Here is a 12,593-nt window from a genome sequence, read left to right on the forward strand (position 1 = left end):
GTACGAATATTAGTAATTTTGCTGTCAAGATTTCCCCTAACACAGCTGTAAATCTTCTTAAAACTAAATACAATTTCTACAATAATGATATATTTCTATCAACATATACCAAATACCAATTTTTTGGAAATGTTACTGATACCAAAATGACATGTGCATTGAGAATTACATAATAAAAGAAAGGCAATACACTTCTATGATACTAATTTAATACTTACATATTCTACTTGTACTCATAAGGTGTTATACTGTGGATCTCTACACGCAAATGTTCATAATCTACGCTTTAAAAGAGCGGAGCTTTTGAAAATTAAACTCACATACCGATACCTCAAACAATAAATACAAATAACATTGCTACTGTGAAAGTTAAACTGTCTCCTGATATTCTTGTGACCACTCAATGAGGTGCAGTGGTAAATAACAAATCCTCTTACCAATAGTTTCTATAACCACTTTTTCGGATGTACCTCCTTGGAGAGAAAAATGAAATAAAAACAAGTTATTTTTCTAGATCAAAGACATTTTAACCTGCTCTTATTGACGGCTCTACACTTGATCCACATCGGCAGCTAAAAATATTAATTTTTTATGTGTTTTAGCTTCCAGGAGAACCTAACAGAGTTCAAGGTTGTACCATACTTACTCTTGAATATATAAATATACCAAAAATCATTAAACAAATAATGTATGTGATAATTCACTGAAATGTCTGTATAAAACTTAATTACCTTCAGGGGGAGAATACTTCCCCTCAGTCAATTCCTTTGTTATACAACTAGGTAATGTTTACATCAGTTAATGAGAGAGTAATATTATATCTGCCATTTTAAGGGATTTTGAGTTGCGAGATAGTAGTTGTGGCACCAGAGGTTGGGAAGTTTAGAAGCCTTTGTATCAAATACGAAGATTCTAAAATTATATTTTAAACAATCATGCCATTATCCTATGTAGTTTTATGTTCCAGGTATCTAAGGCAATGATTAGTATGTAGAAAACAAAACTTTTAATAAAGATTTTCATTTGTTCATATCAAGAATTTATCATCTTAGACTGAAGCATGAGGCTAAATTAATTCTGTTTAAAAATTATTTAATGTTTTAACATTTAACAATGAAGATTTAGATAACAAGTCTAAGACTATATATGACAAGGGTTTACCTGTACGAAATATAAAATATGTCTTTTAATTATTTCATATTTTGTCCCAGAAACACTATCCATAATGTCATTCTTTCCATTCTTAAGACTCCCAGATAATGGTTCATGGACTCAAACATGAATGCTTCAAAACTAGCCAACCTGTGATGAATATAATTCATAAAAAAATCACTTTAATCTAGCTTGTGAGATTCCTCAAGAATATCAAGGACAGTACAGTATATAGTTGTAATATTTTTACCCTATTTTCATTCTAATTTGAAGTTCATATGCAAAATATCCCTGAGAATATTTCAAAAGCCTCTTTCAATGCAGGTATTAGTTTTAATATTTTTTAAAGTACTACAGTACTGTACTAATACTTTAACAAGAATGATTTATCTGGAATTAGAAATTTACAGCGAAAAGAAATATGAATTTTACAAATGTGATCTGTACAGTACAGTACTTAAACGCAATATGCAAAACAAATGAACGTCAGGGAAATGTTTAGCCCAATTAAATGATTAATACTTGCATTCTGCACATCCATGTTTTAAATTTCATAAAGAGGTTGTGAACATGTTGATAATTTTATCATTGGCCATCTGCAGAAGTAATATTATATGATGGTTTTAAAATGAAGATTACTTTTAGTTAGGTTAATAAAGTGTCAAACAATTAAAAATTTCCATAAATTAGAAAAACAATTAAGGACCCTGATGGATCATTATTGATAATTCAATCACTGATGGCTCTCATTTTAAAATCAATCACTAGTTCATATCCAAATTTAATCTTATAGTGCTGTTCAATGGAATCTATCTATTCTATATACCAAGGCACTTCCCCCCAATTTTGGGGGGTAGCCGATATCAAACAAATAAAAAAAAGGGGGACCTTTCCTCTCTACGCTTCTCCCAGCCTGACTAGGGACTCAACCGAGTTCGGCTGGTACTGCTAGGGTGCCACAGCCCACCCTCCCCGTTATCCACCACAGAGGAAGTTTCATAAGCTGAATCCCCTACTGCTGCTACCTCCGCGGTCATCCAAGGCGACCGGAAGGAGCAGCAGGGCCTACCGGAACTGCGTCACAATCGCTCAATGAAATGAGGATAATAATAAGCAGCCAATATACCAACTGAACTGGAATTGGCTGTCGATACAGCACAGGGGCCAGGAATACCATTCAGCATTTTACTAGCTAACAGGGAACCAGACTGCAATGCAAGTATCCTTCTTTATCAAATGTATCATGCAGGTCTCTATAAGTTATAAAATCTTCAATAACATGTTTTGAGGAATAATTCTTATTCTTTCTGACTTTTCCTTAGTTTTTATCTTTAATCATACTGCATTCAACTCTAACTCAATTTAGAGCCACTAGTATGGCTTCTAAACCTCAGAGATATGATCAACCTTATAATGGCCAATCCACTTTAGATAAACTGTCTGCTTTCAGACAGCTAAAAATATATTCACATATATTTCTTGTTAATGCTATTGTTCATCTAAGTTTCTCTCACTGTTAATAAATATTTCTACAATATTTTGTATTTCCACTTCCTTTCTATAGAATCTTGGATCACATATATATTTGAGGTTTTTACTTGAACTTTAAATATTTTTACCTTCCATTATCGGACAAGCAACAACAACTATATAAAATTTACACTCTGTAATATATTACGGTACTGTCCTATTCAATCTAAATTAAACGATGTTTATAGCTACGATGGTATTATAAAACATCATAAGCAATCACACAACGTACTAAGATAACAACTTCAACTTCAACTGAAGTTATGTAATAATAATGAGCTATGTATCTTAACTGATGTAAACAATTATGAGCATTACTATGCATAGCATATGATTTTTTAATTCTATACAGCTAAAAACATACCATCAATGTAAACAATGAATATAATATATTTACTTTTCATTAACTTGTAACAAACCCTATAATTTTTCCAAAAACACAAGATAACGCACGATGCTTTTTTGGTGAAAAACTCACCACAGAAAAAAATTAATGATCATATAATTGTAATGCAATAATTTATATAATTCAAATACTGTATAGTAATCTGATGTATCTTCATCAACAATGCATGCAAAGAAATGCTCATATAATACATATTGAAAACATATGCATATGAATATGAAAATAGTACCTACAACATAAGTTATAATCATGAATAGCAAATACAAAATCTAGTAAGCCTACTATTTACAGCTTCATGTTTAGGACCTAAGGTTATTCATCAAACTGCTTGTTATATAACGGCTATCCATTCTATTAACGTATCTATTAAACGTGCAAGCATGCAAAGTAAAGAAGCAAACAAAAAAAAAAGCAAAACACACCGACAACAGAAAGCAAAACAAAGCATGCAAGTAATGTTAGAAGTCAAATCACACCAACGGGTTATCACTCTGGCTAAATTAAATGCCTTTGTGTTGATGCTCATAGAGGCCTCAAAACTGAATTTCCTTCAGTTTAGCAGCAAGACAGAAAAATGTTCCGAGTATCTTGACAAAAAACCAACAAACCAGAATTAGCAATGAGGCTGGACATCCCCAAGAAAATAAGTTGAATATGACACACCACCAAATAAAATAATATGGCTGCAAAGTAAAAGCTGTTGGTATCGCTAAGACACACAATATATATAGAAATAGATTGTTAAGACTCATGTCATCATATGACATGAAAGCCAATGGGTATTTCTGGACCAGGATTTTTTAAAAATTGTTTTTGTGTTTCAAAACGAAGAGTCTGAACATTCTAAACTTTACAGTGAGCTTGGGAGGGAGGGGGGGCTGGTTTACACGTAAACTGGCAAAGTTTGATGTCCAAAAAAGTGTGCTATCTTTGTTACAAATCCACCGAATTCTTTAAACCCTAAGTTCATTTTATAACTTCCAATCCAACAGTAATACCGTGATTACAGAGCATCATTAATGTATAAAATGAACTTAGAATTCTAAGTTCTGAAATGACATGTAAAAAAGGTTAACACATTTTAAAGACATCATTTGAATTCTCACAGACACATATCATCTTATATATTCCATATCTGGCTAATGTCATTTCAGTTAAAACAAGCAGCAATCCATTCTAGCCAATCTTAAGTTCTCATACAAAATCCAAATTCAAAATCAAGTGCCATGAGAATTTTTTCTTTTTTTTGAGACTGAAAGAAGCAGTTTTACGCCATTAAAAGCAAAAATATTTCTCTGCGTATCTATTGAAGCTAGTTAAGGTCTTCAAAAGGAGGAGGGGGGGCACTGCTATTAAAACAGCAACAGGAACTCCACGAAGCATGAATTAAGGTAAGGGATGTGTCAAGAAAACACTTACAGGTCTTTATCAGTTTCCTCGTGAAAAGTAAAATAAGACAGGTTAGATATACTCGAATACTTCTGGGAAAGGCAAGACCGATCCATCCCTCATGCACATCGGTTGTTTGACTTTCTTGGTTTTTTTAGAATTACTACATATACAAACTGCAATAGCTACATCAGACTCTAAATACAATTGTATAAATTATGCAATAAGTCAACAATGTAAATAGTAATGCCATTATAATGTTATGTACTCAGACCCTGACTCACTCTCGTATCAAAAGTAACCGCACTCTGGGGAAATGTATTGTTTATTTTACTGGCGTGGAAGAAGCAAGTGATCTGTGCTCATGAACCATTGCTAATATCAGTGTAAGCTAGATGAGTATCTTCTTCACGATTCTTTGAATGCAAACGAAGTTTCTTCAGGTCGAAAAGCTTTTGCCAATTTGATACTTCATATATCTTATATCTAAAGAAATTAATTTTGTTTATGGCTTCAAAATCTGAATGATATACTATTGTTTAATCTACATGTAAAATACTGGACTTTATACTAATAGCTGTTGATTTTTTATATGGTAATCATGTAATTTTTTTCAATTTATAATCGAACTGACTTTTATAATACTAAAAGTGTACTTTATAAAAACCTAATACTGTACTGTCTCACTAAACTTGGCAGCAGTCAATAAGTCTCAGGAGTTCTTTGCTTATTATCAGTAAACGACAATTAATGGAAAAAAATTTTCAATACAGCTCTACATCTTGGATTTGAAATTATTTTGGAGATATTTGAAACCACATTTCAAATTCTATGAACTTCTCAACATAATCAAAACTTGAAAAGAAATATAAAACCTATATTTTTACCATGAAATCATTAAGTTTTCGATTAAATAGAACTACAAACTCGAACGAATCATATGCCACATAATTTATATCAGCTTTCTAAAAATAAATACACTTTCATTTGCAATACTGTAAAAGATCTCATTGCAAAATATAGCTTATTTTTCAGTAAAATCTCTAAGAAATTTATTTACAGGCCTAATACGGTACTGGGAATATGAAAAAAATACAAAATACGTTACTTTTTTAGCGCCTTGCACCTAAAAAATGTCAACACCTGAGACAAAAGACTGAAAATAAATGAAAACAAATTGTTAAACGGAAACGTTAGATTTACCAAACGCAAAACCCAGACCTGAAGAAATACTTGCTATTTTGGGTCGAACAAACTATCTTTACTATACTGACAAGTGTATCTTAAGCAGTACAAAAAAAATATATAGTGTTGAGGTAGATAAAAGAAAGTGAGCAGAGTCCTTCAGCAGTGTGTTAGACTAAAGACGCAGCCCAGTCCAAGTCTACCATCGGTGACTTACTTGTCCAAAAGTTTGCGCATCTCCTCAGTGCTCTTGGTAGCCTTCACTGTAAGAGGAAAGTTGCTGCTTTGAGAACCAGCTTCATTATCAAGCCAAACGGTCATTGTTGGTGACTTTTAAAATACATCCCAGCTTTGCCTGCAGTCTACAGGATGTGTCATAAGATTTTTTTTTAAAAGAGTATGGACAGAAGAGGTAGTAGAGACCTTGTTTCACAAAAGCTTTTTCTCTTTTTTTTTAAATTTTTATTTTGAAAGACCGAGAGCAATCACACAGGCTCAAAAAAATTAATACAGAGCAGAAATTTATAAGTTCAAGATGACCCTAAATGTGCATTAAACCCCAAAAGAATTGCCAGATGGAAGTCATTTATATTTATTTCTACATTGGGAAGAAAAGGTATCCATTTAGTTAACAAGCTGGCTACTGCACGTGTGACAGTTATTTAGAACAGCAAACATTACGTTGTCATTTATGAACAGTCCTACAAGATTTTAAAACAAAGAACATTAACTACACACTGGGATGTAGATACAATGAGTATCTAATACATAGAATAAAAATGTGAAGATTCACATCAAAATGGTAGCACACTTAATATTTCAAACATAATTAACAACAAAAACTGCTTCAAAAATTCCTTGTCAGCATTATTGTAACTTGATGGATACCATCAGCATTTCCTGACAGATCTATCTTTCAACAAAACATACTAATTCACTCAAGGTCTGACGATAGATTCATTATTCAGCTAATCAACTGTTGTAATCTAAAGTTTTTGTATTTATTCAGGGAAATGGATAAACCAGATACGCATCTTCCGTTTTCATCAAGGAGACATTCACATTCAGTCTATCATTCATTATGAATCCACGCATTCTTAGTATGCTAAACTTTCACGCATCCCCTTCGCATGAAAATTAATATGGGATTTTGATATTACAAATCTATCCAGTAGCTGTACATATGTCAAAAATATCTTTCTATTCTTTCTAATGTCATTCACTCTCAAATTCATTGCACGTAAAATATGGAAAAGATCTACAATGGTACTTAGATAGACAGAAGTGTTTGAGAAAATGAGCCTCAATGTTACTATTTCATTTGCAAACCTTACAAGTTTATGTGACAGAAATTAAATAGTTAATTTATCTGTATGCTACTCATGATATAGATAATAGGTAATGTTATAAAGCATTTATGGTTACTTTCTTATCTGAAAATACTTACGATAAATCAACAAAGCATAGCAAATATTAAGTGCCTCAAGTTTCTGAATAATTTATCTGTTTGAATTATAATGACAATCATTTTTTTTTCAATTTGGTTATTAAATTCTTATGAGTAGTCTTGAGATGACCAAATGCTGGATTTAAAAAAAAACAGTTTGAACAGAATCACCTGGACAGGAACTTTCAGTTAGTACTTACCGATAAATATGCCTGGAGCAGTGATAAAGGTTATCAAAAATCTTAATAAAGAAATCTTCCCTATTCATAAAATGCATCAAAATCTTTGTAAATCATCTGGCCTACCATACCTGTCACTCATTCTAAACCTACGCCATCTTATAGTGAGATACGAAAGAAGCTCAAGAACTATTGACCTATCAAAGCTTTCTCTTTTGTATTTGCATCAAGGATAGCAAATGGTTAGACTGTGGTCGGGAAGTTCGTAAGATTGGCTTTCATTTTACTGCTGCCTTTGACCATGTTAATCAAGAAGCACTTGTTTTCAAACTTAAACAGATGGGAGTTGGAGGATATTTCATTAGCACCATTATTCCATTTTTAATAAATTGTAAAGAGCAGTGGATGATGGGCACCATAGTGACTATAGGAATGTATATCTGGTGTTCCTCATAGTATTTTCTGCCTGTTACTTTTTATGCTATATTTGTATGATATGTGATTTGTCCTCGAAAACAAGATTGTTGCATATGCAGATGATGCTACTTTCTTTGCATCAATTCCATCTCTTGAATGTATATCTGGGGTTGCTGAATCCCTTAATAGAGATCTAGTTAAAATGATTGCATGGTGCAAATTATGGGGATAAAGTTGAATCCTAACAAAACCCAAAGTATGATTTGTGAGTAGGTCAAGGCCAGTGGCTCCTCAACATCAAGATCTTTGCATTGACAATGCCCTTTAATTATATACAAATTCAAAATTCTAGTGGTTTCTTGATAGAAAATTTACTTTTAGGAAACACATCTAATCTGCTTTTTCTTCAATTGCACAAAACCTTGGCCTATTCAGAGAGTCTTTTTTGTGGTAATCAATATATCTTGGGGATATGTTTTAATTCTTTCATTCTACCACATTTTGAGTACTATTCTACTGTCTGGTCTTCAGCTGCGGAGTCTCACCTTAATTCTTTTGACAAAATCCTGCAGTATATTAAATTCATTATCACAGATCTGGACATTAACCTTCGACACTAGTGTTCAATTAGTTCTTAGTGCTTGTTGGCATAAGATTTTTCATAATTCTGACCATCCTTTGCATTCAGATCTTCCTAGACTGTACCATCCTGTACATGTTACTAAGTATACAATCAATTCTAACATACTTGCCCTCTCCATCATAAGGCTCAATACAAGACAATATTCAAGAACTTTTTTTTCAGCTATGACCAGATTTTGAAATGATCTTCCCAATATGACAGTTGAATCAGTGGGACTTTAGAAGTTTAAACTAGTTGCGACTGGTTTTCTAGTGCTAATATTGTAAATAAAAAAAGTACACAATATGGAGGAGGTAAGAGCTAGCCCAATGAGGTGAGGTCGATGAGAGAGCAGCAAAAGCAAGACATTTTCAATGTAACTAAACCGAGGTTATTGGCATTAACGGCTAGATTGTCTTAATACTGTACTAGAGGCTTATTGAAAGGAAAGAAAATAGGCAATATTTAACTTCAAGGTAAGCATCGATTTATATGTGGCTTCGAGAGAAAAGCATAAACATCAAGGGAGTTTCATAGAAATTATCATACTGATAAGAACATGAAACAAAAATATATCCACATTTTGGTATGGGAATAATCTTGTGTGTTTTTCTGCATCATAATTAAACATGATCTACAGTATGCTCATTACATCTGCTGGGAGATTCAATATTGTATTCATTTATAGTGAAATCAGAATCAGATATGCCTCTCTTTTACATGGAATTGTAAGTTTAATTGATTTTTGCAATGTATTGAAAATCAGCAGGATTTCCCCTACCTCTTCTCTATGAGAGGTCATATAAAAAAGTAACTCGCCAAAATGGCTGCATTTGTTTTATAAAGCCAATCAAAATAAATGATAAACATAAATAGATAAAGTAAGTTTACTTTTTTTTTGTATTGGTCTTCTAATTGATGGTTTAATAAGGCTCAGATTTTGTACTTTAGTTTTTTCCTGAAGTAAAAAAAAATTAACAGAATATTGGAAATCAATCTTTTCTTGAAATAAACTGCCACTTAGTACTGTACAAAGTTCAAATTGCAGTGCTATAATATGCCCTAAGTTACATTATTTACAAATTTAATATATACAGTATTGTATATCTCTCAATTTAAAATGCCTATAAAAATGAACAGCGGTATTCAATTGGATCTATTCTCAATTATAGTGCTCCTAATCCAAATAGTAAAGCTGGTTAATAAACATATGCCTGAACGACGGATTAAGCTAGAATTATATAAATTGTACTGTATGCAAACAGCGTAGTCACAGGCAAAGGCTCGACCATGCACGCTTAAATGCACGACGAAACGGCAAAGAGGAGCTTTGGGTATCAGTTGGCCAGCATCACAGTGCAACATTGTTTATTAGACTGTTTCAGAATTTAGTTCATGCTGTGCGCTTCAGGGCAATCTGTTTATACAAGAGTTGGAAACCCACTCTCTTATAGAATGTGATGATGTTTCAGAAAATAGGTTCTTTGAAAGAATGTGAAAATTCTGAACGGAAGTATTTTCCTATTTTTTTCAATATAGTACATGGTTTTATCTATACCAGGGGTCATGTTTCCTCTCCATCCATGATTTGTTCAGATTTTTTTTTAGTTTTTGGATCTAAAACATTTCATCTTCTTGGCAATATCCTTTAGCGATGATGAATTCTTCTATATCTATTTGTACAATCAACAATCACATTTGTTCCTAATTTCTTTAACCACCATTCGTCAATACAAAATCTTACAATGCTCAGCTTCCATTCACTTCATAATTTCAAAAACTTCCATGAACAAGAATAACACATGATACATACGCTAGACTTTCCTTCACCAAGACAGACTCATGCTTATAAACAAATTTCAGCCAATACCAGTACCACACCATAATCTCACACATACAACAAATCCGTAGCACGTAAGAATTCTGACTTTTGTACCAGTTACGCAACACACTTTGCATTCCTCTCATGAAGTACAAACTCTAATACGGGAACTTTGTCTTTATTCTCCTTTCATAATTTCATGAAACATACTGAAAATTAACCCACAAAAATCCTCTCTAATAGGGAAATACTTTGATTACAGATAACATAGCCACGGTACTCCATGAAACATATACACAACAAAGTTGGCACAATCAAAACATTTAAGGGCTGGTATTGAAGCAATCCTTTATATGTGTGCAAAAGAAGATCGGAATAGTTAGCACGATAGTTCATCTCGAAGACAGGTCGGAGTGCTTACGAAAATGAAAACACACCCATAAAAAAAAAAGGCTTGAAGGACATGATAATTTCATCTCAATACAAATAAACAAAAGATAATTTGATTTTAATAAACATTTACCCACTTCTATTGTGTCATTTTTCTTGCTGTATCTACTACTGTATATGTTTTAATCTAATATCAAATACTGTACTGTATACTCAATAAAATATTATTGTTATACCATGAATGAAAAATGAAACTAAATTCAGGTAAATTTTTCCAATGATAAATAATAATATTGCAATATCCCTCATCTTCAAAAACAGATCAGGGAACTGTGAATAATGTATTATCTCTTTATTTGTGTATTAGCTGTTACATTACGTTTGCTGAGTTATCTTTCATCAGGGATTAATTAGATGATAGGCTATCTCTAAAATGAAAGATCAATCTGCTTGTGACCTTTTGTGTTAATATAATTCAATAAAAGCAAATAAATCTATATTCACCATAGAATGTCAGGTAGCTAAGAATTAGGTTTCATCAATGTTGCAGGAATTAGAATGACAGTAATAACTGCATTATTAACCCTTTTACCCCCGGGCTATTTGGAAATTTCCAACCCTTAACCCCCAAGGGGTTATTCTTATCCCATCACATTTTGCAGTATATTTTATTTAAATTGCTCTAACAGGCTTAATTTTTGTCATAGAGAGGTCAGGTTGGTCTCATTCTCTTGGAAAATGCCTGAATTTTCTCAAAAAAGTATCAAAAATATGAAAAAAAAATAATTTTTATAGCATTTTTTTGCAAGGACGTACCGGTACGTCCATGGGGGTAAAGGGATGGCTTTTGTGAAACGTACCAGTACGTCCTTTGGGGGTAAAAGGGTTAATATTACGTAAAAGAGTTACAAAACTAAGTTGAAAATATTTTTGCTTTGTAGAGACTTTTGTCCAGCATATTTAATTTAAATACAATACTGCTGTTATAAGTAATCTATCAATTATATGGCAAAAAGCTGTACTAATTCCGTCCACCTAAACACAATAAGAATTTTATCTTAATATCCAATCAAATAGTAAAAAAATATGTCAAACATAGAGATGAAATAATCATATCATTGCCTTTTCAGTGAATGAAAAAAAAGTGAATTCATTTAGGGTCACTTGCAACAATAACACTCACACATTACCGTTGAAAATATAAGGACTAACGAAAGAAAATAAAATATTTCGGTTCATGCTCAGCATGCATGACTCCTTGCTAATTATAACAGTGTACATTGCAGTAGTCTTGTAGGCCATTATTAAGCAAAAATAATCTGCATTAAATCTAAAAAAAAAATAATATCTAACATTAAAGATCAGAGAAAATATATTTACCAGATAGAATCCCAGAGAATACTACACTAGCCGTTTCTTATCTATGACGTCCCAAAATTTCTAATACATTTCAGCGTGGCAAAGTCTAGATAGTTTGCATTTTATTCCCTACTTTAACATTACATCAACATGCATAAGGTGCCCTTCTCTGTATCCTAATGAATACAGTATCTGTCATTGTTAAATGACAATATCTGTAGATCCTCGGTGTTGATAGCTAAAACTACTAATTGTGTCTTCTACTCGAAAAAAAAAAAATTACAGTAAAGATCTACCTTGTGTTGAATATTATCTTACACTTACTACCCACTGGTATTAAAATATCTATTACTTTTCAGTAGCCCTTCTGTGCTGTTAGCTCTTATCAGTGACCTGTCACTTTAAACTGCCTCTTTAGGTAATGCTACACTAATGCCGCAACTTAAACATCGTTGCAGGAAGCAAAACCAATATAAAACCTCACATTGAAAATGTTAAAACACGAATCACAGTCATAGATGTGTATGATTCCCTCCCTTCACTATAGTAAACACTAAAACTGGCAACACAAGGCTCTGCTTAATCAGAGCTATTCTAATTTCTGGCAAGTGATAAGGTGACTTTTCAAGTCAAGGTAAGACTGTGATTCAACTGTATCTTTTGAACTGATTGCCCTTTTTATCAGAAAACCTAAT

General features: G+C 32.5%; 1 protein-coding gene across 19 annotated transcripts in view; it reads right to left on the bottom strand.

The window, feature by feature from the left end:
• Positions 1-12,593, bottom strand: part of Dscam1 (Down syndrome cell adhesion molecule 1) — a 236,095-nt gene that overhangs the window by 6,305 nt on the left and 217,197 nt on the right. For 18 of the 19 annotated variants that reach the window (XM_068367994.1, XM_068367979.1, XM_068367988.1 and 15 more), the window contains one exon: positions 5,880-5,925. In XM_068367994.1, coding sequence (XP_068224095.1) covers positions 5,880-5,925 — 46 coding nt within the window. Of the gene's footprint in view, positions 1-5,875; positions 5,926-12,593 lie in introns of those variants that run through there. The other variant, XM_068367996.1, reaches the window with a different exon arrangement.

Source organism: Palaemon carinicauda, unplaced genomic scaffold, assembly GCF_036898095.1.
Source record: "Palaemon carinicauda isolate YSFRI2023 unplaced genomic scaffold, ASM3689809v2 scaffold134, whole genome shotgun sequence".
Taxonomy (NCBI): Eukaryota; Metazoa; Arthropoda; class Malacostraca; order Decapoda; family Palaemonidae; genus Palaemon; species Palaemon carinicauda.